The sequence below is a fragment of the Pteropus alecto genome, unplaced genomic scaffold, assembly GCF_000325575.1.
Source record: "Pteropus alecto unplaced genomic scaffold, ASM32557v1 scaffold95, whole genome shotgun sequence".
Classification (NCBI taxonomy): Eukaryota; Metazoa; Chordata; class Mammalia; order Chiroptera; family Pteropodidae; genus Pteropus; species Pteropus alecto.
The window spans coordinates 15,662,162-15,689,231 of record NW_006441071.1 but is presented as its reverse complement, the minus strand read 5'-3'; the positions used below and the strand labels follow the sequence as shown (position 1 = coordinate 15,689,231).

Sequence of the window (27,070 nt, the reverse complement as noted above, 5' to 3'; positions counted from 1 at the left end):
ACCAAAAAAGGTGATCCTTCATGAACAACCTCTACTATCTACTCCTCAAACCAACATGTAGGCTGAAAAGGATGAATTCATGCTCAAGCCCTTTTGTCTATGGGAAAACTAGAAATATTTAGATCTCGTTAGTTATACTTTAGAAAAATACCTAAACGATTGGCCTCTATAATGATTCAGAAATTTCAGTCCTATCCTTGATAAGTAAACTAGATGTTCTCTAGAAATAAAATCAGAATGTCTAGCTGAATATTTGACACAATGACATGGTTAGTTAGCTGGCCACACTGTTCTTGATTGTGCTTTTAGAAAGCACTTGACATTATAAATAAAAATACGGGTTACTGTGCCAGAAGAGTTGAAATGTGTGAACAGAGCAACTTTTAAAGTGCATTTTAATACATTTTTAAAAATCAACTTCCTAACAGATTTAGAAACACATTGCTACATACCAACAACTAATACTCATTATAGATGGATAAATGTCTCAGAGGAAACCAGAGGTGATCTCTTTAAAACTCCTCCAGCTCTATTTTTCATCGAATTATTTTTCTTATCAAATGCTTTTAACATTTCTAAAGTTAAAGTAAAAAAATGTTTTCAAATTACTTATTTTTCATTATAGTCTGCCCTAGCTAATGTAATTATTCATGTATTAACCACAAAGTAAGTGTGTTTGAGAATTAGAATTAATACTTCGAAGGTGTTCTTGTTTTCCAGAACAAGAGATTTCTGTCACTTACTGTCTTTTTGTCATCACTGATCTGGTCAAGTCATAAAATGAGGCTCATGCTTTATTGGTTTTATGGCAGTTACAAGTTTAATTAATGACCAAAGACTTTGCACAGTTGCCCACTGCCCTGTTCACTGATTCCCCACTGGTGGCTATGGAAACCATTGCCAGAACTCTGAAGGTAGTTTGTTACTCCCATTGTTTTACCCATATTGGTTGCGTAGTATTTACTGTTTGTCATGGGTTTCTACCATTAGGGGTCCGGGGCTGTTAACTAAACCACTAGTTCCTAAGAATTCCCATGATCCAAGTTGATGGATTGAAACCAAATAGGAATCTAAACTCTTGTTTTCAGCAGGCAAGTATTTTTTTTTTTTTTATGTTGGATAATATAATTGATAAATCACTTGGGAAGCTCTTAAAAATACTAATATTTGGGCCCACCTGCAGATAGTTCATTGCATCTGTATTTTTTAAAGCCCTAACTGCAGCTCAGGTGTTTCTAAAGGGCAGCCAGGGTTGAGACCATTGAATATTCTTGACCACTTTATTGCTGGCTTTCTTGGCTGCACTTTGGCAGTGTTTTGCTGAAACATTGCAGTCACTTGTCAGAGTCTTATGCTGGTGTGCATGTCATCTTATGTGTGCCCTGTAACTATGATGGGTCTTATCGAGTTCCGACAATTGTATATGGGCCATTTAACACCAGCCAGAGTTTCAGTACCATCTGAAAAACATTTTCTGGCAATAAAGTTGACAGATTCCCTCTGATTTCAGTAAATGTTAACTAGTTTAACCTTTAATATTGTTCTTTGCCTTGCTAGTTAGCCTAAACAGAATCCCCGTGACTTTCAGTTGAATTACATAGGCACTTATTAAAGGCTTTCTCCAGTGTCTAGTGCTGTTCTAAGCATTGAAGAGGGCACCAAATAAGAACATAGCATGAAGGGACTCAAGGAGACTCATGTTGAACCAAGGATATACTTTGATTATGACAATGAGGGGAAAAAGAGATGTCACTGGAGTCACAGGAAAAAACTATAGAGGAAAGAATTGTGGCCAAGTCTTGATTGAGCATATGGGTAGACTTTGACTGGCAAAAGCAGCTGAAATTCCAGCCTGTAAAACAATTTAGTAAAGAAGGGCACAGAAGTGAGAGTAATTAAGTCACCAGACCATTCTTAATAAGTAGAGGAAAGGAGTAGTTGAGCAGAAAAAAATCCTATGGGCAAGAAGAATCTCTTTGCATTCATCAAGAAAGACCCTCAAATGCCTGCTTGAGAGGTTGGACCTTGATTGGAAATGCTTTAAAAAGCCCTAGCTTACAAAACTAAGCTATAGTTGAAGAAAAGCTGTTGCCTCTGAGTGGGGAAGATTATGCGGAAAAAGAAAGGAGGATTTACTGTATTGTTAGAAATGTTTTGTATCTTAATTAGGGAGGTGGTTACATAGGTACATACGTTTATCAAAAGCCACCAGCTCTATACTTAAAATCTGTTCATTTTATTGTACATAAATTATACCTCAATTTAAAAATATTTCTTAAAGCTGTGTTTAAAAAGAAGGAGAACCTATGCATTAAAAAACTTAAAAACTAGCAACCAATGGAAATATAGGACTGGGATTCTGATTCAGACACTACGAAAAATATTTTAAGAGACCTTTGGAGAGATTTGAATACTGACTAGATTTGCGATAATCTTTAAAAATTTCTCTTTTTTAGGTTTGTTAGTCTTAGAATTACAATTATTTTTAAGACCTTTTTGCTTTAGAAATGTATACTAAAATATTTATAGATGAAAATGAGAGGATTCCTAGCTTTTGCTTCAAAATAATCTAGTATGAGTGGGCAGAGGAAGTATAAATGAGACTAGATAGCTCAGATCATTGTGGAAGCTACTGATGGGAACACAGAGATTTATTATGTGGTTGTCTGCTTTTGTATATGTTTAAGATTTCAATAATAATAAAAACTATTAATGTATTTGCATCTTAAAAGTCACTGTTGGATCTTGAATGGGTAAAAAAACCTATATAATTCTTTAGCCTTAGAAAAGCAGTGTTAAACAGATTTGTTGTATATCCTTCCAGATTTTTTCTTATGTGTATACATATAATTATTTACCAAAATAGGTTTATTTTGTCCACACTATTTTATGACCTATTTTTAAAACTCAGTAACACATCATACTCATCTTTCTATGTTAATAAATATCCACCTAATCAGCATTTTTAATGGCTGCATGGAATTCCTTTGTATGAATATGCCAGAGCTCATTTCACCAATTTCTTACTGTCATTCTTTGATATCCGCCTCTTTTTATTGTTTTACCCATGGAAACAATGAACATCATCTATATCTTTTTGTATATCCTCAGGATAAAATTTCTAGAAATCAAATTACTAAGTCAAAGACTTTTGTTTTTTAAAAGTGATTTTGAACATAGTTAATCATTATTCACTATAGAAAAAAAAAGACAAATACAGAGAAAAGTTAAAATCACCATAGCTTTCAGATAACTTTTCTATATATGTGTGTATGTATATTAATGTGTTTTAATAGGATCATACCATACATAGAATTTTATTATCTGCTGTTCTTATACGTTCATCACATAATACTTAATCCAATTTTTCTGCTTCGGGCAGTAAACAAATATTAAGCACCTAATATATACAAAAGCAATCTAGTAGGTGCAGTGAAAGAAAGTTGATTAGAACTGTTTGGTGCCCTTAAAACATTTACAAACTAAAAGGGAGTCTAACTAATGCAGTCACACAAATCATCTAGTACCTTGTATTTATAGATCCTTTAAGAGAGTATGAAAGATGGGCTGTGAGAGTTCAGAGAAAGGCAGGTTATTTTTAGTTAGGTGAGGGGGAAGGCTTGGAAGAGGAAGTGATGGGAGCATTTGACCCTGTGAAAGGGAAGAAAGAGCATGCCAGGTAGCAGAAGAGTGTAAGCTATGGTGAGCCGTCAGGAAGAGTAGTTCCATCTACTGGGATGCGGGTCCCATCCCCAAAAGGGCCACAGGTGTGGTGGGAAATAAACTTGGAGAGGTAAGTGGATACAGAGGTGAGTTGGTACCAGGTTGCAGGTGACCTAGAATATCCAGCTAAGCAGTGTGGACTATGTTTCCTGAGTGGTGGGGAGCTTTTTAGGTTTTTCAAGTTTTGTTTTAGTTGGAGTAAGGGAGGATTTGAGCTGAGCAGTATTGCTCTGCAGCAGTGTGCCAGACGGGGCAGGGGGAAAGAAGCAGGACACGCAGGATGCTACGCTGGTGGCCCAGACTAGGTGTAGCAGCCAGAACAGAGAGAAGAGAGGCACTGTGTAGTTAGAATGACAGGCCTTGGCAGATCCGGATGTGGTAATAAAGAAAAAGATGAAAAAGTCAAGAAAGCCTTGGGGCTTTGAGTTTGGGTGGCTTCGACAGTAGTGCCATCCCACAAAGAAAACACTGAGAAAAGCACTTGAAAAAACAATGAATTGCAAGACTCCTTTTTTTCTTCTTCTTTTCAAACTGTTTAGCCCATTTGTTTGGTCCTAGCATCACACACTTCTGCACCCTTCTCCTTCCTGACAGGAAATAATCTGGAATATACCTGTAAGTGTGGAGGCCTTCAGTCAGGAGGACCATTAAACATCCAAACATCCTGGCATGAGCGAGAGGAGAGGTCCACAGAAGGGGAGCCCTTCAGCAGCCAGGATACCTTCCCCTCTCAGGAAAGCACGCTATCTCCAGTGAACCTGACAGACGACCAGATAGCCGCTGGCCTCTATGGTAACTTTCCTCACTCACCAGTCCTTCTAAGCATCAGGATCCTAGCAGCAGCATTCCAGTCTCATGTCAGTGTGCCTCAGAAATTGACCTAGAAGAACGATACACAGTTGTTGGGAAGGTAGACCTAGAATATCTTCAAGATATTCTAGAAAGAGCTGTGAAGTCCCCTTCGGAAAAACTCATAGGGTTTTGTGAATTATGAAATATTTTAAAGAGCATTTGGCTCTTTAACTGTTGGGCAGGCATAAATTTTTTCCTGGTTATCTCAACTGAAGAAAAACATTAATCCCTATTTTAGTACCTAAGTGGTTTTTGAAGATCAAACGAGACACAACATCACTTTATAAACAGTAAAGTCTGATACAAATGCTAGTTGTCTCTGCTTTTGTTATGTCTAGAAATACTAGTGGTTTTTCTTTTTCATTTAAAGAACGTTATTAATGGAACTTTGGATTATTTTCTTTGCATGCACACAATTTTCCAATGGATTTTCTGCAAGTTTCTCATATGTACATGCCAAGATTTGTATTTACATAAATGAGAAAAAAAATAAACGTACATGAAGAAAGATTACCTCTTCACTTAACTTGTATGGGTATGAGTTATGTTAATTTTGATTACCTTGGTTTACTTTTTTACAGTATATACAAATAATGAAAGTACACTGAAGTCCATCATGAAGAAGAAAGATGGCAGCAAAGATTCAAATGGAGCAAAAAAGAATCTTCAGTTTGTTGGCATTAATGGAGGGTAAGGAAAGATGATGTTACTAGTGTTTACACATAATCTGTCTGTCTCCTTTGCCTCCTGCCTACTCAAGTTATATTTAAAGGCGCCTAGTCTGGGATGCTGCCACATCTTGGTGATGGAAGATCCCCTCCTCAGAAAGGTGCATTTGGGCTTCTCTTCTCTCCTCCTCTTGCTGTCTTTAAGGACTTCACTCTTAAAAGGATACCTCATGAAGCTGAACCATTTACATCTTCTCACCTCTGATATGAAAAAAATAGTCTTCAACAAAAGCAGCAGGTTTCCTGCACTATTGGACAACTTGTACTTACCTGTATCAGAACTCAGAAACAAACATGGAGACCAAGAGCATCACTCCATGGGCCAGTGATAGTCCCTCCACTTCTTCAAAATGGGTTGTTTTGCTTGGCTCTCCATATTTACAAACAAAATTGTAGGGCCATTCGCCTGAAGAGTAACTTAGCCATGCCATCAGTTCTTAGCTTTCTAAATAGAATGTTTATTAGTTGTTTGTTCCTTCTCTTCTAATTGGTCAGGAAAATAGCTAAACCTGTTTGCCCTCCTACAGTTAAATCAAAGTAATTAATTTATTAATCGATACATGGCCTCGAAAAGAAAGCAGTAGTGTAGAGTTAGTTGAAATAATATTTATATTAAAGTGAACCACAGAGATTTAACTAATGGTGACTGTTTTCCAAATATTTCAAGTTTTATTGGGTGTCGTGGCCCAGGAGGTATTGGAGGACATGTACCAGAGGAACTATTGGTTACTTATATAATCCCAGTTCACTTAGACACTGGGAGAATTAATAGAGTGAAGTAAGAATGAAAGCAGGGGGAAAAAAGGAACAGGAAAAATGAACTGCAGATCTGGTTTATAAGATGTTTCCTTTGACTTATACTAATCCAGAGGTGCTCTCTATATATAGTATATATTTTTTCGAGAAGGTAGTATATGATACTAACTGGCAACCCAAGTTATCCCTCTTAAGTCAAAACCCATTCAAAACCACCAGGCTTTTATATAGACCTTACTTTGAACTTCTAAGTGCAGGGTCTAAAACCACTGGTGAAATGTCTGGAGTCGGCAGCTTTTCCTTCATAGAATTTTCTGTCACTGGGTCTTTATGGGCACACCTTGCATCTCCTGAACTCCCAATTGCCACCTAGGTATGAAACAACTTCAAGTGATGATTCCAGCTCAGATGAAAGCTCTTCTTCCGAGTCAGATGACGAGTGTGATGTCATTGAGTATCCTCCTGAGGAAGAGGAGGAGGAAGAAGACGAAGACACTCGGGGAATGGCGGAAGGGCATCATGCAGTTAATATGGAAGGTTGCGAGTCCGCCAGGGTGGAAGATGAGATGCAGGTTCAAGAATGTGAACCTGAGAAGGTGGAGATCAGAGAGAGGTGTGGTACATTCCCCTCCCCTCCCCTGACCCCTCCAACTTTAATGTACTTTGGCTAGTAGGAGATTTTGCAGTTGTAGCCACCTGTTTGGTCTTTCCAGTCTCCAAAGGAAAGCTAAATTTTCTCTGTTCTCAGAGGTACATACATCTTGTGATGCTAATAAGTGCAGGTGCAGAAGGTAATAACTGCTACATCTCTTACAGTAGCGAAGAGAAAGGCTTGATATCTGATCACCTTTATTTTAACTGTTTGCTGTCTAATTGTATATGTGGAGCTACCATCACGGAACTATTAAGTGCCACTAAAGTTTCCACCTTATATATAAAGGCATATTAGAATTTTTTGTGACAGAGCACATGTCTTTTAAGGTTTCAGATTTTACCATTAGCCATTTATCTTGATACAGATGTCAATACTGTTATTGCAGGATCATTGTGTGTGAGAGGAACAGTTTTTTGGCCTCAACAAAAGATCACATTTACTCTAAAAATGATGTAATCAGTCATATGTTTATATTTTGTTGCTCAGTGAGTGATTGGGAATGTTATAAGAATGGATTTGGGAATATAAACAGCAGCTGAAATATCTATTACCACTCTGGTTGGCTGAAACGTGTACCTAAAAATGAAGTAAATTTTAAAGACTACAGCAAATATGGAATCAGTGCTTATGAAACAGGAGAGAATAGAACAGATAGAAATTTCAGTATGGTTTTCCCTATGTGAAATATTAATAGAACATTTTAGAAAACTTACCTCTATTTAATTCAGGAAATGAAAGTTTAACTGTGTTAGCACAAGGTAAGTGTTTTTAGTTTGTATTTCCAAGTATTTTCAAATGACTCAATATCTTGTCATCTGGTTTTTTCAACAGCTTTATTGAAATATAATTTATATATCATATGTCATCTCGTTTTTAAATTTATAATTTCATGTGGGTTAAACAAACATTTCCTGAGTCACCAAATATGAGTTCAGATGTGGTTTACTGGTCAGCATAATGGATATGTAGGAATACAGACCTCTTCAACCCCTTAAAAGTAAAAAGTATTTTTAAGAACTTAGAAAAAAAGGAGTGAAAAATCTCCAGATATCATTCCGTAATGTCATAAAGGCCTAACTGGTGAAGCCAAAAGTTACATTTATGAAAAGACCTGAGCTCTGAGGCTGGAGGCATTGGCTGTTGTGGTAGCATCAGTCCTCAGATGCCTAGGGACTCCTGGAATGCCTCCAGGCAAGCACCTTGTACCAGGATGACCCTCCGAGGTCGGCTTGGGGCTTCTTGTCTTTTAAAGTGTTTATATATAGAGTTTGAGATAAAAATGCCTTGCCTTTCGTGGCCAACCATGAGCCCTCTTTCTGTTTTTTGACTCCTTAGGTATGAATTAAGTGAAAAGATGTTGTCTGCATGCAACTTACTGAAAAATAATATAAATGACCCCAAAGCTTTGACCAGCAAGGATATGGTGAGTCTGACCTACAGACAGTGTTCCCAATCTATACAAAGTGCCCGAGTGGACACCACTGTCAAGGCAGCTCTAGCCTGCCCCTGAGCTGTTGTCGCCAGCATGCTTCTTCCCCACACAATTTCTTCCATCTGTAGGCAGAGGAAGCATTATATTCCCCACTTATTGAGTCACACTGTGAATCCTTCCCTCAGGCCCAACTTCAGATACCCTTTTAGCCACCCTGTACTTTTTTCAGGGATGGTGCATCTGTGAGGCATATATTTGCACATGGAAGGAAGGGCTAATTGCAGTCATTTATCATCTTTTTACATATTCTGGTTGTACTTACAAAATCTCGTGATCCAGAATTTCTTTTAAGTTAGCATCTGTTTTTAAAAGAAATCTATCTGGGCCAGAGTCAACATTTGTTTTAATTATGAAACTGCTTATTATGTTCTGATGTGGAGGCCACTATTTTTAAACATGAAGATAACTACATTTGTCATCTTCTCAAAGTTTCAGAGATTCAGAAGCGAACAGCAAAGACATTGATGGTTGCCTTAGTGAGCGTGAATGGCAAAACATAGGACAGATAGATATTTCTATAACAATGGTGAATCTGATGCCATTGCCAAGTATATCATACGTCACTCTCTTGTGCACCAGCGAAGTTCTGATATGCAGCTTCTTTTATAGGTCAGACCAAGCCTCTGGTTGGCAACTATGATCAGTGCATTGAAAAAATGTACCTTTTCATGCTATTTTAAATAATATGTGCATTTTGTTTTTAGATTTTAACAATAGATTTAATATGAAGTTTTATGTTGAATAATTTAAGTCAGCAGCTAGTGAGAAAGTTGATTTATAAAGCTCACAAGATTATAGAGTCATGAAACCAAAATGTTAGGGTTGAATGGAGTTAAGGAATTGTCTAACTGTGGAAAGGCAAATAGATTTCCTTTCATACAACAAACAATCTGAAGAAGAATTATCGATGGCTATCACAGGTGTAAGAATTGCTTGGGTGTGCGTGTTCTTGAGGCCACTCTATTCTGGTCATCCTGCTTTAAATGAGGCCCTAAAGATTACAAGTCCTGTCAAGAGGTGACAGCCATTAGTGTTGGGACTAGATTATACCTATCTTGAGGACTGGTCCATGTTTTTAAAAATTTTTTTTATTATTATTATTTTTTAATCCCAACTAAATCATATTAGCTTATTACATGGTATCTTCTTTTAAAAAATGATGGTGTCTTCATATTTGTTTATGTTGCTATAGAAACTTAAGTTCATCAGAGCCAGTTGAGTCTTGACATTCAGTTAGTGTGCTGAAAAAGGAGCGTGGCAGTGATGTTTACAAAAGGAAATAGCTACTAAAATTCCTGGGACATAGAACTACATGCTGAACCCCGTCAGTGATAAACTAAATGCCTATCTATACCTCAGTCACAAAACCATGAAACATCACTGTAGTATTAGTATTTTCCTCTAGGTTTAACCTAGACTTAAAAACTAGTGCTTTTGGACCCCAAGTTTTGTAGTGGTAATAAACTTTTTCTTTTACTACTCTCAAAATACTAGGTTATATGGTCATCAGGGAGGACATGACATTTCTATGGCCCCAGATTGCCAAGCATATTGTCAGATACACACTCTGTGATCAGTACATTTTTGTTAATTGAATATCGATTCAGTAAAAAAGTGTTTAAAGTATTGTGCTGTGAAAATTAGTGGACACATGAATGATCACAGTGTCGGGGTCATATAACCCTATAGGCCTATAGGACGCAAGGTTAGGACACCCAGGTGAGATTAATTTCACTTCCTTCCAAAGAAATAGAAATACAAATTGTAAAAGAGTGAGCAGAAGAAAAAATGTAGATGAAATATTTTCTTGGTAAGGACTCTTCATGAGTTGACCAAAATATGATTGAATGGACTAAAACCAAATAATCGGTAGCAAGAAGATGGAGATGGAAGCTATACAATCCCAATCCCACCTTTCTATAGAAAGAGGACTTCTTGGGTTCTGGTGCTTTTGACATAGACTTCCCATTTTTCTTTGATACAATTTTAAACTTTTAAAGAGCAAACAGTGCACAAATGAATAGTAAATTCGTATAAAAGAGAGGCCTTGAGAAAACATTGTAGTTGTTCCTATCACCAGCCCTGGCTATGCCCAGTCTGCCTTGAACTTCACATGGTCCAAGTTTGACCTGATCATCCATGAAACACATGCCATGTTCATGTGCCTACACCCTAAGGGAAGGCGAGTGGGGGTGACAGTCAGATGCAGGTGATTCTAATGGGAAATGTGATTTGTCCCAGATCTGTTTTTTACTCCCTTTCCATGGCTGAACATTTGTATTTGGGATTGGAGTGGGAATTGAGTTGGCTACATGCTTATGGTCTCCCCAGCCTAGTGCTGTGGAAATGTCGAAGGAGTCAGGGTTTGTCCAGATAGGGAGGAAGCAGTGTATTAAGTGTGAGCTAATCTTATGTGTCAATTACTATGAAGATCATTTGCAAGGCCAGCATAACTACATAGTATTAATAGTTCAGTAATAAATAAAGCCAGGCCTAAGAGTTTTACATGTATTGCCTCATTTGTTCTTATCACAGACACTATGAATGAAAGGTATTTTTGTTGTCCTCATTTTGCAGACAAGGAAACTGAGGCACAGAATAAGTATCTTCCTTAGAATCATACAGCTCATAAGGAGCAGAGTCAGAATTTAACCTCGGTGATATAGCTCTTGCACAGTGCGATATGGCCTCTTTTATAGAATTTGGAATATGTTTGTGGTTAAAAATCCAGAGGGATGGTGCAGTTTGGAGTGTGAGGCTTCTCATAGAGCTCTGGGTTTTGTTAGTTGTTTTTGAGAGCCAATTTTAACTTCATACACTTTGACTATAAAAGGCCTTGTTTCTTGGGCTTTTAGCTAGGTTTCAGAAAGTCCATAAATAGAAGAATTAATGGCCATTCGCTTGGTGTTTTGGCAGAGGTTCTGTCTGAACACCCTCCAGCACGAGTGGTTCCGCGTGTCCAGTCAGAAGTCAGCCATTCCAGCTATGGTGGGGGACTACATAGCTGCCTTTGAGGCCATCTCCCCGGACGTCCTTCGTCACATCATCAACATGGCTGATGGCAATGGCAACACCGCCCTCCATTACAGTGTGTCACACTCCAACTTTGAGATTGTGAAGCTGCTCTTAGATGCCGGTAAGTTGGTCGTCCTGGTCTCTAACAGCACTTGGGTTGTGACTCCCCTCAAAGAAGCCGGTTGGTCCACTCCTCAATTCTGTGACCATCCTAAAATCCTCTCATTGCTTTTCCACGTGATGTGGCAAGGATAGTATTCTTGACTCATCATGGGAGGCTTGATATTTAAACAAAACTGAGCGACACAGATTTTAGATCTGTTTTGAAAGGAGGTTTTGAGGACATTCTTGCTGCAGTTCAGCTGCATTCAAGTGAAGTGTATCCCTGGTAATAAACTTGACTCACGTTCCCTCCTCAGCTGAATCAAGCAGGCTGGTGGGGCCAGAGTCGCAGTTTTGGTGTTTATGGGCTGCTCGATTTGTGCTCGTTCCATGATCTCTATCCAGCTATCTCGTGGAGGTGTGCGGTTAATCAAGATGGGGACCAAGCAAAGCCACTGTAACAGGCCATGGTTGAATCATTCCCATTCCTGCCAAAATACACCCGGTCATTGGGAAATCAGCATAGAGTGAAGAAAGTGTTATTCTTATATCTGAACCATAGCATTGAGACTAGTGAGCATTCTTGTTTATAATTGGAACCCGACATCCCAGGATATAGCCAATGGGTATATTAAATGTGCAGTGGGGGAGTGGTACATAGAAGGGTCCCTCTGAGAAATAGTGAGCTTTCAACTTTTTATGCAAATGTAGTAGCCTGGTGATACATATTGTCCCCGAATCACTTTCATTTATTTTTGAAATACTTATTTTTACTTCTTATATGTGACTGATACAGAGTTTACAGTACCTCATTCTAATTAATGAGAATACAATGTGAACATCTGATTTAGAATATGAATATAAAATTGTCCGGTTTTCCCATATTTCTGCTTGACCCAACCGTCCAATTTTTTCTACTCTGTTTTGGGGATGTTGGATTAATGCAGAGAAGCAGATTTATCCTTTTTTCTATCTAAGTTTGCTTGTTCCCAAATGCAGGGGCCATGTTAGAATAAAACTGCTTCCATTTTTCATAAAGGAATTCCAAGCCTCCTTCCCTTCAGATTTTCCAGTCGATAAACAGAGTCGATGATACTGTCAGCCCAAGTTATTGTTTAAAGAGAGAAGTTCATAATGTCCAGGAAAGCTAAAAACAAGATTTCAGGATTATTCCTGAAAGTTATGATTTAATCTACCCTTGGAAAATTTATGTGGACAAGATATTTCGGTAAATTAAATGATTTTAATTCCATTGTTGGATGGCTTTGGTTAACCACTACTTTTCTGGATTTACTTAACTTTATACTGCTCACCATCATAGGCCGAGATTCTGGCTCCACAAAGTGTGTTTGTGAATGTGCAATACCGCAGCATCTGTGAAGAACTGAACGTCACATACTGAGGAGCCTGAAAGAGCACCTCTGCTCACTCACTTCTCCATCACACAGCCTTTTCTTTTCTTTTTCCTTTTCTACATTAAAAAAAAATATGCACTATTGTAAATGCCATATGTCCCTAGTGTACAGTTGTTTTAGAACTCAAGGGTACTTTTCATGGTACCTAAACAGCTTAAGTGTACTTGGTCACACATGAAAAACTTCTTTCTTGCATTCTCCATTCCTTTCATTTTATTAGAAAGTGCTAAAGGAATTTAAAAATGCTAGGAGGATAATTTAGCCCTGGAAGGCCTCTTAAGAATTATAGGAATAGAAAACGTCTGGTTTTTAGGGTCTGTTAGTCCCTTGCAATTTCTTAGGGGACTTTACTGCATTTGTTCTCAGATCACAATTCCTAGAGTAGGTGTCATGTGATTGAAATCCTGCTTTTAAGAGCCTCAAACAAGTCAGATGAGCAAACCCAGGGTCCCAGCGTGGGTAGTGGTTTATACGCAGGTAACACCATATTCAGAGTTCCTTACACAAACCTTTACAAATCTCTTTCGCTTGTAGCTCTCACTGCTTTTTTTTACTCCAAAATAGTGATTTTCTAAACACAGATTAATGTCTAGATCTCACATTATTGTTTATTCTTCACAGCAGCCATTACTTAGAACAACCTCTCAGACCTCTAAGCTATTACAGTTCAACCACCAGCTGCAAACAAAACATGCCATGAGAGCTCACTGTTGCTTCTGGCCTCACGAAATAAAGAAAAAAGTGTTTTTTGTTTGCTATAAAAACATCTCTCACATGTTCGTTCTTCCAAGTCACTGTCGTACTTTGATTACCTGAGGCCATTCCATTGGGTTCTTCCAAACACCATACCTTCAGTTCATGTTAGGAGATGGCATCTCCCTAAAGAGACTCGTGTCTTTGCAGATGTGTGTAACGTTGACCACCAGAACAAGGCGGGCTATACCCCAATCATGCTGGCAGCCCTCGCCGCTGTGGAAGCAGAGAAGGACATGCGGATTGTGGAAGAACTCTTCGGCTGCGGGGACGTGAATGCCAAAGCTAGCCAGGTGAGTGCACTTGCTTTGTTTCCCAAGTTCATGTTCATGCTCGCAAACTCAGCTCTGACCTGCACAGGTTTCCACACTACACTTCCTACCACTGAGCACTGACTCACTGGCCCAGCCCCGAGTCCATGTGGCTGCCTGGCAGTCCTAGATGACCAAACACACTGATGAAGTACTGGCTTAAACCTCACACTGGAAACTTCTCCGTCCTTTGCCTTGCATTGCCTCAGTTGGAGCGGTATGCATAGAAACTGTAGGTCAGCCTACTTATAAGTGACTGGGAGTCCTCAGCATCTACTAGATGACTGCCGTTTTCTGACTGTGTATGTAGTATCTTCATACATCGAGTGCCCGTAGTCCAGATGTGTTCACAGTTTGACTTTTAACCATCTTCTAAATCTCCCAGCTCTTTGATATAATGAGACAGATCTTCCAAGCTAAAGGGAACATTTGACTCATTACTTTATGATCTGACTTAGCTCATAGCACATCAGAAACTGGTTGCTCCTTGCCTGCCATCACCAGGCCCCATGTGCTTCCATGTCCAGTTTTTTCCCTCTATCATCACACTCCCTCTTCCCCTTCCCCGCAGCACAGCCCCACAACAGGCCATACCCTGCCAGCCTGGTATGTACTTCTGAAGTCTGCTGTCATTTCTTCTCAAAGGCAGGACAGACGGCTCTCATGCTGGCGGTCAGTCATGGGCGGATAGACATGGTGAAGGGCCTGCTGGCCTGTGGAGCTGATGTCAACATCCAGGATGATGAGGGCTCCACCGCCCTGATGTGTGCCAGTGAGCATGGGCACGTGGAGATCGTGAAGCTGCTGTTGGCCCAGCCGGGCTGCAATGGCCACCTGGAGGACAACGTAAGCCATCTCCATTGGGACTCCATGCCAGGGGCCTGCAGGGACGTGGGGAGGGAGCTCCATTAGTGCTGCTTGGCAGGGGGAAAGAGCACATCCTCCTTGAGTGTCCTTAGGGATTTATGTTGCCAGCCAGGCCGCCTTCTTCCATGGCCCAGCTTGGCATCATGTGCTGTGTGCCAGCTGATACTCCCATTAACCAAAGCCAAAGGCAGAAAGATAAATAGGCCTCACCCCAAAATTTATTAAGGGAAGAAAGTGATGGGCCTATACTAGAACCAGCACATAAAAGGTGATAAACAGATTTACAATACAGAATCAAATTCAGTGTTGGCAACTTCTAAATCCACTAAGAAGAAAGAGTCAGGTCCCTGGTCCATTTGGAAACCTGTATTACTTGCCATTGCAAGCTGGCGTTATTGGGTGACTAGAAGTATTGTTATTACAAAGAAGCACTTTCCCACCCAAATAAAGTAAAGGCAGGTGTGCTCTTCACTAGAGCCCATTGGAGTGAATAATTTGTGATTTTTCATCAGCTAGGGGATCCAGACTGTCCTGGCTTTTTTTAGGCACATCTTTCCACTCCTGCTCAGGCTGTTATCTCCTCGCCGGATTCCCAAAATGTCCCCATTCCCAGATAAACCTTTGACTGGAAAACATTCTAAGGAAAGCTGTTCCTTCTGGATATCTCCAGGCCAAAGGGAACAGCACTGATAGGTGAAGGCACAGTAATTAACATTTGAGTAGTGACATGGTTCAAAAGTCCAGAGGTCATAAAACCATCCAAAAGTCATAGAGGTTGAGCTGGGTTGGTTCTGTTTTTAAAAGTTTGTCTCTGTGGAGCACAGGTTTGGAACAGAGCTTCCTTCAGTTCAAAACACTAAAAAGTTAGAGGGGAAACATCCTTCTTTGTACCACACTTCAGATCCCTGTGGGCCCGAGCCAGCAGGAAGAGCAAACCAATGCAAGTATTTACTGGCATGAAGGGCTGACGCTTCTGCCGTTGTACCGGATTCCCTTACTTCCGCTGGAGCGGAAGGAGAGTTCTCAACCTGTCTTTCCTTAGGAACAGTTTGTGTTTCATGTGTCTCATTTTTTGTTTATTTGCTTTTACTTCTCTCTCAGCAAGAACAGCTTGCAGATATAGTAATAAGAGACCATAGAGCTACAGTGACTTCCAGAAATCCTAGTCATCTCAGCTAATTGTCTACTTCCTTGTCCTTAAAAGAGTAGGAAGGCATCCAGCTAGCCTCCGGAAGAAAACGGGCCTCCCAGAATTCACAGAATGAGAAGGAGGAACTATAAGATTCAAACCACATGCAAATTACTTCCTGCTGCTCATGACCAAAAGGGAATCCTTATTTATTCCAAGACTAGACAGAAAATAAATTGTGCTGTTTTTTGCCTAGTGCTCCTTTATATCCATCTAAATCCCTGCAGTTTACTGGAAACCAAACATTTAACTGAATATTTTTCCTTCGCATATTTATTATTTCCCTAGTAGTTCCATAAGATACATTTCTGCAGGCCAGCAAGATTTAGTGCTTTTACATCAGTGTTCCTCATAGCAGTCCACAGGGATAGTTACAGCTGTAGGATCAGCTCACTTCTCAAGAGGAAAATTAAGAGATCTTTGGCAAATTTCAGGACATCAAAACATGTACCATGATACTTGCCTGCTCATTTGTAATTATAAGAAAAAAGAAGAAAGTAAATTATGTTTTTACCCCTATCATCTCCTACTGTCCCCCCGCTGGTGGACTCAGTGGTTGAATGAGAGTTCTTCATGAGCAGTCTTTGTTTGCTGGAGATCCAGGGCATGCAGACCTGCACACTAACTGTGGGGCAAAGACGAGGGGAACGGGGTGATTCTTTTCCTGACTGATTTCCTTAGGGTCGGGACTATGCCTCATTCATCCTTATATTTAAGGCTTAGCACATAGAGGTCCAGAAAAGTTTCCTAAAATACTGAACAAATGGCAAGATTTGGGGAACCTTATCAATTACTGGAGGATATTTTGTTTTGTTATATTGTGGCTGTCTAGAAGTTTGAGAAATCTAACTTGGCTCATTCATTTCATAATTTTTTCTTAAGGATGGCAGCACCGCGCTCTCCATCGCTCTGGAAGCAGGACACAAGGACATCGCCGTTCTTCTGTATGCCCACGTCAACTTTGCAAAAGCCCAGTCTCCGGTCAGTGTTGTGCATTTGTCGTTTGTTAATAGGCTGAAATCCACCAGACTGGTGGGCCTGCTTCCTCTGGGAGTTGACAGGAGACACAGGTTTTATGATGACTCTGAAAATAGAAGTTTTAGTCTAGAACATAAGAGTTCATCATTTTTAACCAGTCCAGAGGGCCAGGAGTGCTAATGGTTAGCGCAGCAGATGCTGGACCCCTGCTTGTCCTTAGGAGACAGACACTCTCACACCCTCGCATGAAGGGTTTATTCTGGGCAGAATTATCCAGATGGCACATACTGAGCCCCATGAATACATATTGCCACATTCCTGGCAATTTTCCTAATGTAGATAGTGTGAGCAGCACCCCGTGGTCTCAGAATCCACTCTTAGTGGGAAGATGACATCCCAGGACAGCGGGACGTGGCACTGCTGAGCCCAGCTGGCTCCTGAGCTGCTCCTGCTTATTGGACCTGTGTCTTGTGTTCCAGCTCTTCTCACTCTGGCTCATGGTTGTTGTCAGCTATTGTAGACAGAGTTCCTATGTCACAGAGGACACATCTGCCTGAAGTCGCTTATTCATCCCCATTTTTTTTCCTTTGCTGGTCTCTAGGGCACCCCTAGGCTTGGAAGGAAGACATCTCCTGGCCCCACCCACCGAGGTGCATTTGATTGATTATGTGCAAATAGCCATCCATTTACATGCCACCATTAAGCTGCTAATTGTTCCTGTTGGGGTGACACATACTGAATGTATATGTATTGTGCCTGAGCTCACCAGCAAACAGAACGCATAAAGCCAAGGACTAAAGGCTGGAGCTGTCACAGTGGAAGCTGAGCCTGCAGGAGATTGTCAGCGGCCACACACCGCCTCCCTTCTGGCCATCTTCCCTCCGTGTAGGGCACACTTGACCCCAGTCACTGTTGCCGTTGCCGTTGCTGTTGCTCTTGAGTCTCTGCTCCGTTATGTACAGTTGTAGGAAACTGTAACCTGACCTGAGCAGGCAACTTGTATTCCTTTTCTCTACCCTCCCTCCCCACCACCCCCTGCCACTACTGCTAAGAAGTGTCAGGTTCTCGTGGTGTTTTAAAATTTTCCACAAATATTTATATTTACTAATGTGGAACCATTGGAAAGCTCTTTGAAAATTCCATTCCAGGATGGTTTTGTTGATTTTTCTTTTCTCTTTATTATCTTAAAGTAAGTTAGTTGAGGTGACTTTGATGATCAGCAACTTGGGCCTGGGCTGGTAGGTTTCTGGTTTAAAAATAAAGATGGAACTCTAAAAAAGTATACAACTTACAAAAGGAAATCTTTTCAGTTGGTTTTACCTAGGTGGATATATTATATGACTTTTTATATAAAATATATCTATATAAAATTGACACAGTATTTTCAACTTTTATATTCCGTGGTAATAAAAGACATGAAGAACTACATGTAACAATACCATATTTTTATTAATAATTGCACAACTCTGTATCTCATGATAAAGGTTGAATTGCATTAGATGAATTGGCTATTTACCTCTAGAGAAATATAGTGTAGTTCTCCATGTATTTATGGATTCCTTTATACCATGTCACACTTACTTTGGTCTTATATGTATTTAAGTGTTTGAAGTGCCTTAGACTCTTGCCATATTTTCAAAATAAAATTTCATTAAGCTCTTTACTTGTCCCTGCTTTATTTCTGACAGCTGTCTGCCCCGATTCTATTGACTTATGGCAGTGGCAGCACAAGCTGATGGGTGGATTGCACAGGGAGGGTGAGTGCAAGACCAGAGGAGACATCGTATGAGAGCACTACTTCGTCTCTACAGCTCTGCTCATTACTCAGGTTACACGCTGTGAGTCTGAAATTTAACAGCTTGTTAGGCAAGCTGTTCATCAGACCAGTAGTCTCCCAGGAGGAGCCAGTGAGTTAACGCTTCTCAGGCGCAGAAGCACTAGTCCTCGATTCTAATTTTTGATGCAACGGTTGGGTGTAACTGGTTGAAACCTGCAGTGATGAGAAAGGAGAGATGAAGTCAGACTTTTTATTTCAGCCTGCTGTTAGCCCAACAGCACCTGTTTTCAAGTCCTTTTTATTTTTTTAATTTTATTACTTTTTTTTAATTAATTTATTTCTTATGGTGACATTTGTTAACGAAATTCAGTAAGTTTCAGCTGTATCAAGTCCTTTTTAAACAGTAAAAGGGATTGAGTCCATCTCATTTAAAAAAACGAAGCATGGTGGCCAAAGTGCACACTAGGTGTTTCGGCTGAGTTGGTGATGGTGGATTTTTTTAACCCAGGTCAGTTGTGAGAGGCAGGTACACTGGAGAAATGCCACTGAGACTTTAACTTTGTTTTCAATAACTCTTATTTTTCAGTTAACAGTGGACATACCATTCCAGGTGTATAGCATAGTGATTAGACATTTAACTTATGAATTGATCACCCCGATAAACCTACTACCCATCTAACGACCATACATAATTATTACAATATTGTTGGCTGTATTCTCTATACTGTACTTTACATCCCCATGACTATTTTGTAACTACAAATTTGTACTTCTTAATTCCTTTCCCCTTTTCACTCATTCCTTCAACCCCCACTCCCATCTGGCAACCATCAGAATGTTCTGTGTATCTATGAGTTTGTTTTGTTTGTTTATTTTGTTCTTTAGATTCCACATATAAGTGAAATCCTATGGCATTTGTCTTTGTCTGACTCCTACTCAGCATAATAAGTCCCTCGATGTCATTGCGGATGGCAAGATTTCATTATTTTTGTGGCTGAGTAATAGTCCATTGCTATGTGTACTACTTCTTCTTTATCCATTCATCCACTGATGGACACCCAGGTTGCCTCCATATCTTGGCTATTGTAAATAATGCTGCAGTGAACATGTGGATGCACATGTCCCTTTGAAGTAGTGTTTTGAATTTCCTCAAATAAATACCCAGAAGTGGGATAACTGGGTCCTTCTTTGTCTCTTGTTAAAGCATTTGCTTTAAAGTCTATTTTTACTGGTGTAAATATCGCTACCCCAGCTGTTTTTTTGTTTTGTTTTTCTGTTTGTTTATTTTGTCATTTCCATTTTCATGAAACATCTTTTTCCATCCCTTTACTCTCAGACCGTGTGCATCTTTTGATTTGAAGTGTGTCTCTTACAGACAGTATATGTGAGGGTCTTTTTTTTTTTTTTTTTTTTTTTTTTTTTTTTTTTTTTTTTTTGATTAGGGCATTTAATCCATTTACATCTAAAGTAATTGTTGTTATGTAGTTACTGGCCATTTTATTATTTGTATTTTTTATCTTTTTTCTTTCTCTTAAGTCCCTCCAACATTACCTGTGATACTGGCTTAGTAGTGATGAACTCTTAGCTTTTTCTTGTCTGGGAATCTCTTTATCTGTCCTTGGATAGCTTTATTGGGTAGAGTAATCTTGATTGTAGGTCCTCGCTTTTTATCACTTTGAATATTTTGTGACAGTCCCTTCTGGCCTGCAAAGTTTCTGTTGAGAAATCAGCAGTCTTATGTGAGCAACCTTGTAAGTAACTAACTGCTTTTCTTTTGCTGCATATTCTTTCTTTGTCCCTAATTTTTGGCATTTTAATTATGATGTCTTAGTGGGGGCTTCTTTGAGTTCCTTTTGTTTAGGACTCTCTGTGTTTCCTGGGCTTGTGTATCTGTTTCCTTTGCCTGGTTAGGGAAATTTTCCATCATTATTTCTTCAAATAGGTTTTCAATTCCTTGTTCTCTTCTGGTACCCCTATGATGCAAACGTTGGTACATTTCAAATAGGTTTTCAATTCCTTGTTCTCTTCTGGTGCCCCTATGATGCAAACGTTGGTACACTTGACGTCCCAGAGGCCCCTTAAGCTATCCTCATTTTTTTTGGATTCTTTTTTCTTGTTGCTGTTCTGATTGGGTGTTTTCTGCTACCTTATCCTCCAAATTGCTGATTTGATCCTCTGCTTCATCTAATCTTTTGATTCCTTGTAATGTATTCTTCATTTCAGTTATTATGTTCTTCATTTCCCACTGGGTCCTATTTGTTTCCTATCTCCATTTTTGTGATTACTTTCTCTTTCTTGAAGTTTTCACTGAGATCATTGAGCATCCTTATAACCAGTGTTTTGAGCTCTACATCTGGTAGATTGTCTGCATTTCATTTAGTTATTTTTTCTGGAGCTTTGTTCTTTCATTTAGGACATGTTTTTTATCTCCCCATTTGGCCGTCTCCCTGTGTTTACATCTATGTATTAGGTAGAGCTGCTGTGTCTCCCAGTCTTAATAGAGTGGCCTTACATAGTAGGTGTCCTGTGGGGCCCAATGGCTCAGTCTCCCTGATCACCTGAGCCAGGTGCTCCAGGTGTGTCCCCTGTGCGAGTTGTATATGCTCTCCTATTGCAGTTGAGCCTTGGTTGCTGTTTGCATGTCAGTGGAAAGGATTGACTCTCGGGCTGATAGGTTATAAGGACTGGAGATGACTGCAATGTAGAAGCTGTTGTACAGGTGTTGACCCTGTGGAGCAGGATTTACTTTATCAGAGCTCTGGTGCCTGCTGAGTCTGCCCTTTTGGGTGTGCCATTTGTGGAGATGGTTGGGTGGTGCTCTGCTGTGGTCTAAAGCTGGTCATCAGATATGTTGGTCCTGGGTCCTCTGGAGAGGGGCTCTATTGCAGGCCAAAATCAACAGCTACCTTTGCCCTGTCTGCGGCCACTCAGTATGAGTTACAAAGTGATCTGCAGATGGTTGCCACTTGTGCTGAGCTTGGAAGTATCTGGGAGAGGCTAAGCTGAGAACTGAGGCTGGCTGCCTCTAGTGCTGGGCTTAGGGCTGCTTAGCAAGCGGTACGGGGCACACCGAGGCCAGATGTTCCCTGTTTGAGTTTAGTGAACCTTTAAGAGATTTTGGGAAAGTCCATAGCATGAGCCAAGTAGGCCTTATGTATGTAAAAGCCACTTTTCTGGGTGGGCCTGAAAATTAGGTGGGGCGGGGTCTCGGAATCACCAGAGGTGGGGCAAATGTTGTTAACCAGGTTGATGAAGACTCAGATCTGGTGTCCACCTGCACCTGCGTGTGCACACAGGGTGCGTGGGGGAGGGCTCAGCAGCTCAACAAAGAAACAAAGGCTTCTGCCTGGGAGAAAGCTGCCCCTCCCGCCCTCACCCTGAAGCCAGACAATTCAATTTCTTTCTGTGTGTCCCTGGCGTCGAGCTGCTGCCCCAGCACTGGAGCTCAGATCAAGTCAGTCCATGAGCCAGTAAGTCCATGCATGGGCCCTTTAAGAGGTGCGACTGAGAGTCCAGTTGCCCTCCATTTCACTCAGCTTCAATCTACTGGTTTTTATAGCCAGAAATTACGGGGACTTCTCTCCTCAGCACTGGAACCCTGGGCTAGGGTGGGGCTGGGACCCCTCACTCTCCAGTGGGTAACTCCACCAGGGATATATCCCTCTTGATTTTTAATGACCACATGTCGTATGGGACCAGTCCATTCCACATCTCTGTCCCTCCTACCAGTCTCCATGTGGCTTTGTTTATCCTTAGTTGTAGGACTTCTGTTCAGCTATACTTCAGGTGATTCTCAATGATGGTTGCTCTTTAGTTGCAGTTTTGATGTGGTTTTGAGAGGAGTCAAGCACAGCATTTACTTACCCTGCCATCTTGACCAGAAGTTTCTCATTGAGCCTTTTCTTAAGCTTTTTTTTCCTTTCTTCCTTTCCTTCCTTTCTTTTATTAATTCATTCATTATTGACTTTGAGAAAAAGGACAGAGACTAGATTTTTCCAACAGGTATGTGTCATCACAATCCTTGCACTGGAAAACCTGTTTCACGGGCTCAGGGGTTTGCATCTTTTAGAGGAGAATTTTGGAAGAGCCGTGAAAAGCAGTGCTGGGAATTTAGGCCAACTCGTGGTGGTAACAGATGTTCCAGTACAATCCAGGAGCCTCTTGGACAGAAGAGTCATCCTCTTTCATCAACTGTGAAAGTGAGGTCACAACTATCTGAAGTCATAAGTGCCTCTCTCCCCAGGACATATCTGATAACTCTGGGATTTGGGCTAAATTTTGGTTTGGATAATTATTTGAGCCTAAGTTCCTTCAGATCTGAAATAGTACAATAACTTAAAGCAGAAGAGTGTGTTTGAAGAAAAACGGGGCTGTGAGTTTTCTGCCCCTTAATGGCATGCATGCCTTTCGAGCAAGGAGGGCTGTACCTCAGGTGGTTTGTGGTCCTGGGAATTTTCTTTGTTGCATTTGAGAAAGACTTTAATACTGTTGGTGCATGCGAAAATGAATTCCTACATCTGCGTACTTCATTTCAGATTTCTTGCGCTAAATTTTGCAAAAGAAAATGAGTGATTGTTTTATCATGTAGTGAGATATTATTTAATTCACATCTAACTTCTGGGTAACCTAGCCTGTCTTGTGTCTTGTTTGCTCTGCTAACACTGGGCACTTTGAATGCTTTTTATCTTGGGATCTAGGCACACTATATAAACCAGCCTGATTCTCCCCATTGGTACAGCTAAATTTATTGAGGCACAAGTCTCTAAAGGTCCCCAAGGGAGGCTGATAGAGGGCCGGAGACTCCTAATTTATTTTCCATTTTCAGTGAAGAGAAGGTTAAACCTTTAAGTGACAGAGAGCCACTTTTCCAAACCCTTGCCCTGGAAATTAAGAAGCTAAAGGCCAGAATCCACCCCAAGACAAAAAGAATAGAGCAGTGGGAACTTTGAGACTTTAATGTTAACTTTTTTTAAGTATATGTGCTACCAAAGCGACCACAACTTTAATGTTAAGAAAGTAAATCTGACAACTTGTCCTTCCACCATTATGACTGGACCATACCTTAGGCTTACCACAGAGGAGGGAGCCTTGATACTGGAGAAAGTTAACCTGGAACACACTATCTAGCATTAGTCCCCAAAATAAATGAAATGTTGGGTCCTTACCTGTAAGTTAACTGATATTCCAATGAAAACAGTTTTATCCCTGACTTATGTAACACTGAAATACTACAAATACGTAGTAACACTTGCAAACAGAATTGGGTAAGAAAACTAATTTTTCCCTCAAAAGAAATAATGAGTACACCAACCATAATCCTTCTTTAAATCCTCATAGGTCCTTTTGGGGAAAGCCTACTACTATAAGCAGCAATACTTTTATTTTTTGATACTTTTGTGTGAGCTTTTCCCTTCACAGCATGCGTAAATTTCCTGGAGGAGCTGGCAAAAATGCAAATTCTGGGCCCCACCCTGCAGATTCTGGTTCTTAAGGTCTGAGAATCTGTGTCATTAAGGAGTATCCCCGGTCTATACTCAGTGGCATTTCTGCATCTCCTGAAGTAGTTATTTCTAGGAAGCCAGGTACCATGGCTGCCACGAGTCCATTTTTTTTTTTTTTCCTTATGGGGACAGGAGGAAGTGGGGCTTAATACTTGAGTGACAATGGTTGAGCAGGCAGACAACTCTTGGAGTATTTTTCCTAAGTTAATCTTTTTTTTTTCTCACTTCCTTGTGAAGCAGGACTGTTCCTGCACAGGAAAAAAGGCCATGACCCATTGCTTTGGCTTAGGAATGAAGATAATTTTCTTTTTTTTCCTTTTCTTTTTTTTTTTTTTTCTGAAAGTACATTCTTTTAAGCCTTGAGCCTTAGCCAGAGACTATTTAATCCTATTTTCTGCCATAAAGAAATTACTAATCATATGTTTATTCTGTTCTTATTCAGTATGGCTATAATTTAGAAGCCAGCTGATTATAAAAATATATTTAAAGCACATTTTGCTGAGGATGATCACAGAAGGATGTGGCTGAATCCTTGGCCACAGCATTCCAGAGCTGCACACACTCACACTAGCTCCCCACCAAAGTCACTGCCCATTTCCTATGGGGAGGAATTGGGAAGTCACAGTCAGCTCTTTAAATATGAAAAATAGAGCTAGTCAGCATTTCTAATGATGTCCCAAGACACCTAGCCTGAATTTTGGGAGGGAGTCTGTAGAGATGCTGGAAAGCAAAACACCATGTTTTATGGGTACACTCTTGTACAGATATGTCTAATTTTCAGGACATTTGGGGAGGAGCTGGCATTTTAGGAAACCAGCTGCCTGCTGCCTCTCCATGAAGACCTTTGATGTTTTAATAGGCAAGGAAATGGAAACTATATCCTAATTTTCAGATAATGGAAGCTGAATAGGAATATTCTTGAGACCAAATGCCAATCTTATATTGGGCCAAAATAAAATTTACACTTGTTCCTCATTCCCCAACTCATAAAGATCCAGTTAATCCAGCGCTAGACCCACATAAAAGGGTGAGGCTATCTGATGGGGAGGAACAGAAAACACCTGACTTGCAAGTGGGCAGGAGGTGCTTTGCTGCCTGTGGTGTCAGGCAGCTCAATGCTACGTAAAGATTGGCTATAGGAGACCAAGTGCCAGCTGGGAGGGCCACTTATTTCTCATCTGTCAGGCAGTGAAGAGATTCTGGCTTATCTGCTCTGTTATGAAATATTGAATGTGTTTAAATAAACGGGTAATAAAAATAATATTCATTAATTTGGTTGAATCCCTGAGAGTTCAGAGGGCTCATGACCCGACCCTGTCCAATGTATATTGTCACCATCCCACCCCCATCCCCCACAGTCCCTCCCCACCTCCATTTCCCTGTGGAAAAGCCAGGCTTCTGACAGGAAGCCCATCAAGATCATCTTTCATGCTCGGCTTCATAACATCACCCGCCAGGACTGAGAAGTTCCGGTGACTGGCCGATACATACCAGTCAAATGAACGAGTGTAAAGAAATGATTGAGGTATGGGTTTGGAAGTCAGGAGAGTTACCAATAGGAGGGAGGAGAAGGTGACTAAGAGGGAACCTAAGGGGGCCAGCGAGTGCCTGATAGTGATCCATTTCTTAGCCTTGAGGTAGCTACTCTGTTATGTTCATTTTGTGATAATTCATCAGCCTGTATACTCAGGATTTGTGCACTTTTATGTGTGTATATTAACTTCAGTTTGTTTGTTTTTTCTTTAAAAAGTGAAAAAGTTTGATCAAAAAAGACCTTCTTGGGGGGAAGGTGTAGATTTTGTTGATTTGAAAGTCAATAGGAACAAAGATATAGTGAATGTAAAACTTGGAATTGGGCCCTGCCATTTCTTAAATGTTAATACACAGCTTTGCACACGATGGGTATCGTAGCCCAGGCGTTACCTTGAATAGTAGTTGTTCAGCTGTTCTCAGATACTCCAGTTCTTTTTCCGGGTACTACCCACCTACTTTTGAAAATAGTTTTGGCCATGTGACTTGCTTTGCCAATGAAACATTAGTGGAAGTAACTCGTGTCGATTCCAGCTGGGAGCTTTAAAAAGCAGTGTGCAGGTCACCATGTCCCCTTCCCCTAGCATGGCAATCATAGGAGCAGATGTTGAGATGGACATTCTATCAGCCTGGGTTCCTGAGTGCCTGAAGTAGAGCTCCCTAGCTGACCTGTGTTATTATAACACAGCAAGAAATAAACCTTTATTTTGTTAAGTTAGGGAAGTTTGCAAGTGATTTGTTACCACATTGTATCTTAGGTTTTCTTCGTTGATATAGAAGTTGGCTCTAGGAAGTGAGTGTCACTTCCACCAAGTGGCTTAGTAGATGATTTGTGGACAGTAAGGACACTAGCACTAGAGATTCAATCCCAGAACACAGAAAAGTATTTGAATGACACTTTTCTTAATTTTCCCAGGGATGGTAGGGTGTATCAATACCATCCTAGATGGACAGGAGAGAAGGTAATTCATTACATAGATGCATTAAGGCACTAAGGACTAAATCTCTTTGGGAAGGAAAACGATTTCCTATGTACTTTGTGAGGCAGATTGTATATTATAAACTTGAAATTCTCAAATTTGAGCATACATCAGAATCTGTGATCACACAGATTGCTGAATCAGAAACTCCAGAGTTTCTAATTCAGTCAGTCTGGGAAGAGGCCCAAGAATTGGCATTTGCAACAAGTTTCCAGGTGTGATGCTGACGTTGCTGGTCTGGAGACCACACTTTGAGAACCACTGCTCAAGAGGAAGGAGTGTGATAAGTAGACTTTCCCTTATCTCAACCACAAGTACCTGTTGGATAGACATCCTTGGTGTCTGTATTCTTTCATCTTCGTGGTGGTGTTTTTTTTTGTTTCTAGTTTTTGTTTCTAGTTTCTAGTGACTAAGGCTTACAGTTAGCCTGTTTCCTGTGGACCTTT

The 27,070-nt window shown here is 40.4% G+C and overlaps 1 protein-coding gene across 6 annotated transcripts in view; it reads left to right on the top strand.

Moving 5' to 3' along the window:
- Positions 1-18,499, top strand: part of KANK1 (KN motif and ankyrin repeat domains 1) — a 179,116-nt gene extending 160,617 nt beyond the window's left edge. For 5 of the 6 annotated variants that reach the window (XM_015594504.2, XM_025051443.1, XM_025051445.1 and 2 more), the window contains 9 exons: positions 4,318-4,515; positions 5,157-5,265; positions 6,433-6,672; positions 8,050-8,137; positions 11,123-11,342; positions 13,642-13,784; positions 14,448-14,648; positions 16,741-16,839; positions 17,438-18,499. In XM_015594504.2, coding sequence (XP_015449990.1) covers positions 4,318-4,515; positions 5,157-5,265; positions 6,433-6,672; positions 8,050-8,137; positions 11,123-11,342; positions 13,642-13,784; positions 14,448-14,648; positions 16,741-16,839; positions 17,438-17,500 — 1,361 coding nt within the window. In that variant the 3' untranslated portion in view covers positions 17,501-18,499. The remainder of the gene's footprint in view (positions 1-4,317; positions 4,516-5,156; positions 5,266-6,432; positions 6,673-8,049; positions 8,138-11,122; positions 11,343-13,641; positions 13,785-14,447; positions 14,649-16,740; positions 16,840-17,437) is intronic. The other variant, XM_025051446.1, reaches the window with a different exon arrangement.
- Positions 18,500-27,070: the final 8,571 nt, after the last annotated feature.